A 5,000-nucleotide genomic window follows, 5' to 3' on the forward strand; every position below is an offset into this window, starting at 1 on the left:
CATGTGACTCTGAAGACTGGAGTAAAGGGTCACACTGCACTTTTTGTTCCATTAATTTCCATTTATAAGCATGTGAGTGCGGGAGACAGGAAACACAAGCTCATGCGGAGAAGTTGGTGGCACATTTCAAGGTTGGTGAACTCTGACCTGCAAATTCGTATCACGTCAAGTTGTGTGACCAATAGAAGATCGAAAAAGCCACGGCTTGACCTCTTGGCTGCATTGAAAACGTAATAGTGAAGTAGATTAGTAATTAGTGATAATGAAGTAGATTGTATATTTCTACTTTTGAATTGTAATAATATTTCACAATTTTACTGTTTTTCATCAAATAAATGAAGCCTTGGCAAGGAGAAGAGACTTATTTCAAAGGGGTCATGAATTGAGAAATACATTTCGACCTTGATCTTTTGACATTTAAGACAATGAAAATTACTATAAAAATATCCTGTAAATTTCAGAAATCAAAACTTCCTCGTTAGTCCAAAAACAGCTTTTGTTGAAACCAAGCTCAGAAAACGTCTCGTTTCGGATTGTCACATTATGGTGTCATAGCTTGACGAAAGACCGCCTCTGCAGAAGAAGATCGACGCCTACTTCTACATCATTGCCTCTTTAGCCCCGCCCACCAGTTCACCCATGTCATGAAGTAGTAAATGCGAGACGGATGCAAACACAGGATTACTCCCGCAACAAAACCATACAGACGCCTATGAGGATCACATGACGTGTTGAAGTGCATGACACCTTTAAAAGAAATCTTAATTAATCCAAACTTTTGAAATGTGTATTTGATCAAAATACAGTAAAAAAAAAAAAAAACTTTTACAATTTAAAATAACAGTTTTCCATTTTAATTAGAGCTGTGCAACGATTAATCGCATCCAAAATGAAAGTTTGTGTTTACATAATATATGTGTGTACTGTGGATAATTATTTTGCATTTATAAATACACACATATGTATGTATATATATTTAAGAAATATTTGCATGTATATACTGTATATATATTTATACATAATTCATATTATATATCACGACTATTAGTTGTACAGCCCTAATTTTAATATATAGTATTATATAGTAAAATGGTTTGTGAATGGGGTTTCATGATGACTGTGTGTGTGTGTGTTTGTTCTCTCTCCAGATGAGTATAAGAGTAAAGTGGTGTGTGAAGGGGAGCGGTTGCGCTTGGGCTGTAAGACGGGGATGCAAATCGCGGTTTATTCCTCCATGTTTGGCCGCACGCAGAAGGGAACGCTGGAGTGTCCTCCACACCACCAGAGAGCGCCGTCTGTCGGTGAGAACTCATTTTTTACAATGGCTGCAACCGAAATCTCATACTTTTTAAATGCACTAAATTATGTCCGAATTCATAGTACTCATAATAGAGTAGGCAAAAAGTACTACTACCCTGGGGCGAGATTCTAAAGTGTGCATATGATGGACACTTTACTCTCCCATGAGGCCACGGGAGAGGATTTGTGAATGCCAGTGAAGTGACGCAAGTGACACTAGTAGGTCACATGACAGTGACATCATGGTTAATGTAGTACATCCAGATTATATTCACTACACACACTCATAATGTGTAGAACTTACTTTTTTAGCGGTCGTGAAGTAATTACTTATTTAAAACAAGTACCTAGTCAAGAGAATATGTGATTTTGGACGCAGCTGTGGCGGTCTCAACCAGCTCCCTATCTTCCTACGGCGTCACTCAGTATATCGTGTACACGAATTCATGCACTGGTAAGGACAGGCTCACTACACATTGGGACACTGATGACTCTATTTCTGGTGACATGACAACATCCTCATTGTACAACATCACTACTGGTATTTGTGTTCACGCGCTCAACATATACAGTATGGCTGTGATTGGCTACAGTTGTCAACGCTTCAAAAACGTTGTCTTGACTGAGTGCTTACACAGATACTGTACACACAGGAGCATTGGAAAGCAGGCGTCTATCAGCGGATCCCTAATATATACGCTGATAGACGCCTGCGTTCAAACACTCCTGTGTTAATGTGTGTAAGCGCTCGCTGAAGAGCGACTATCTACAACATGTTTTTGAAGTGTTGATGATTGTAGCCAATCAGAGACATGTATGTTGAGCGCGTGAACACAGTGGCCAATCAGAGGTGTTCAACAGCGCTCAAAATGCTAGAGGGAAATGATGGTATCGTCACATTTTTTAAATTTCAGTGACGATTTGGTACCGAAGTCGTTGTTTTTTTACAACACTAACTGGTATTTATGAACAACAGCAGAACTGATATCTTTCTGACATTATTTTTAATGTTGTTTAAAGTAGCCTACATTTTGATAAATATTTTGTTTCTTACATAAACATGCAACATTTCAGCCATAAATAAATTATAAATGTTAGCTAGATTATGTTCATTAACTGTCTAGCGATGTATGTTTATATATATATATCAGTGCTATTTTATTTATTATTTTGAATTAGCTTTTTGTTATGTACATTTTTAGTTAATGTTATTTTTAGTTAAATTTTTTGTCATTTTACTGTTATTTTTAATATTGCTTACTTAGGTTTAATTTATTTTTATTTCAGTTTCAGTTTTATTAATTTATTTTCAGTTAATAATTTTAGTGCCTACTTATTTCTGTTTATTGCCAAGGCAAAACTAATATTTATATTTCAGCTTCATTTCAATTAATTAACATAAATGTTTTTAATAGTTTTTGTTAACAATAATATATATCTTTATATATATATATATATATAATCTAAATCTAGTGACAATTCAGTTTGTTTGGATTGAGAAACACCTTCAGGCTTTACAAACTCACATCACACACTCTCTTATATGTTAACTACCTCTTATGCAATAACCTACATTAAACGTCTCAAACACACACACACACACACACACACACTGATCCTACAACACCTGTGCAAATGCGGATGACCTCACATCATCTCAGGTGTTTGATTTCACTTCTTAATTTCTCCTGTTTCTACATGTTTGTGTTTGTATCTGTGTGCGTGTGGAATATGATACTGTCAGTCCGTCTCATTGTTACTGTTCCATCATCAAAGGAGTAAAGCGTCTCGTGTTGTGCCTGTTCTGGGGAAGTGCTCCGCCAGGAACATGTTTGAATTCAAGGAAGCTTCTCGGATGTGTGGGAGGACGTACAGTTAGAACGTCACTCTCTTTTTGTCCTGAGATGAGTATCAGCTAATCTCATCTCCTCTTACACTCCTGGAGGGTGTGTGAGTGTCTGTGTGTTTGTTCAGATAAACACTGTGTTATTGGGACAAAATAACAAAGTTGGAAAATAACAAAGATGGAAAAATCTGAAATTCTTGTCCTTGCGGCGACATTTTTTGGTCCCCATGAGGAAAACCGCTTATAAATCAGACTAAGCAATGTTTTTTGAAAATGTAACAATGTAGAAAGTTTTGTGTGATGGGCAGGTTTAGGGGTCGGGTTAGTGTGTGTGTGTGTGTGTGTGTGTGTGTGTGTGTGTGTGTGAGATGGGCAGGTTTAGGGGTCGGGTTAGTGTGTGTGTGTGTGTGTGTGTGTGTGTGTGTGTGTGTGTGTGAGATGGGCAGGTTTAGGGGTCGGGTTAGTGTGTGTGTGTGTGTGTGTGTGTGTGTGTGTGTGTGTGTGAGTGAGATGGGCAGGTTTAGGGGTCGGGTTAGTGTGTGTGTGTGTGTGAGATGGGCAGGTTTAGGGGTCGGGTTAGTGTGTGTGTGTGTGTGTGTGTGTGTGTGTGTGTGTGTGTGTGTGTGTGTGTGTGTGTGTGAGATGGGCAGGTTTAGGGGTCGGGTTAGTGTGTGTGTGTGTGTGTGTGTGTGTGTGTGTGTGTGTGTGTGTGTGTGTGAGATGGGCAGGTTTAGGGGTCGGGTTAGTGTGTGTGTGTGTGTGTGTGTGTGTGTGTGTGTGTGTGTGTGTGTGTGTGTGTGTGTGTGATGGGCAGGTTTAGGGGTCGGGTTAGTGTGTGTGTGTGTGTGTGTGTGTGTGTGTGTGTGTGTGTGTGTGTGTGTGTGTGTGTGTGTGTGTGTGTGTGTGTGTGTGTGTGTGTGTGTGTGATGGGCAGGTTTAGGGGTCGGGTTAGTGTAAGGGGAGAGAATATATAGTTTTTACAGTATAGAAACCATTACGTCTATGGAAAGTCCCCGTGAAACCTGAAAACCCAACGTGTGTGTGTGTTTGTGTGTGTGTACTTGTTCAACTATCTTTGTGAGTTTTAGACCATCGGAGTGAGGACAAAGAGGGTAAATTGGGGACATTCTGGCCGGTCCTCACTTTTTAAGACCCTTTTAAAGGCCTGTTTGAGGGTCAAGACTTGGTATTAAGGATAAGATTATTATTTGGTTATGGGTAGGTTTAGGGAAAGCTTTCAGGTTAGGCACTTAGTTGGGCAAGGTAAGGAGACAGAGATTGCTATGTGTCAATAGCTATGTTTCCATCCACCTCTTTTTCTACTCATTTTGGGATATCGCATAAAAAATGTGCATAAAAACCCCATACGTTCATTTGAGTCAGATAAATGTTTTATCCCATAAAAAAACATGTGTATAGACTATGGAAACACGTGACTTTGCACGATGGGACGGCATAACTGGACACACCAGTGGACCGATCTCGTTGCTCAGCTTCTGAAATGCTGTTTTGGTTGTTCTGAAACGCCTGAGCAAAGTCTGTCGTCAAAGTGGTTCGGTATAATAACCTCCCAGAACTGTCTTACGTGACTGTGCTCAAGAACCTCCATCTGTAGAGTTAAACGTCATTAAAGCCATTAAAACTGAATCAGTCAGAGCCTAAAGACTGTTAGGCCTGAAAAACATTTGAGTGAAATATTCAGCAGGAATTAATGTAGAGCAGGATTTAGATTTTTATCCATCAGAATCTGATTGGATTGTGTAAAGTGATGATACTGGATAATATCTTTAACCATCGGCATAGTCTTTGTTACATCATCAGTCATTTCAGATGTAAAGAAAGTTATGTTAAACGT

General features: G+C 39.1%; 1 protein-coding gene across 2 annotated transcripts in view; it reads left to right on the forward strand.

The window, feature by feature from the left end:
- Nucleotides 1-5,000, forward strand: part of eva1aa (eva-1 homolog A, regulator of programmed cell death a) — a 41,528-nt gene that overhangs the window by 16,261 nt on the left and 20,267 nt on the right. For both annotated transcript variants that reach the window (XM_082148074.1, XM_082148075.1), the window contains exon 4: nucleotides 1,149-1,301. In XM_082148074.1, coding sequence (XP_082004200.1) covers nucleotides 1,149-1,301 — 153 coding nt within the window. The remainder of the gene's footprint in view (nucleotides 1-1,148; nucleotides 1,302-5,000) is intronic.

Source organism: Leuciscus leuciscus (genome assembly GCF_965113295.1).
Source record: "Leuciscus leuciscus genome assembly, chromosome: 19".
Lineage (NCBI taxonomy): Eukaryota > Metazoa > Chordata > Actinopteri > Cypriniformes > Leuciscidae > Leuciscus > Leuciscus leuciscus.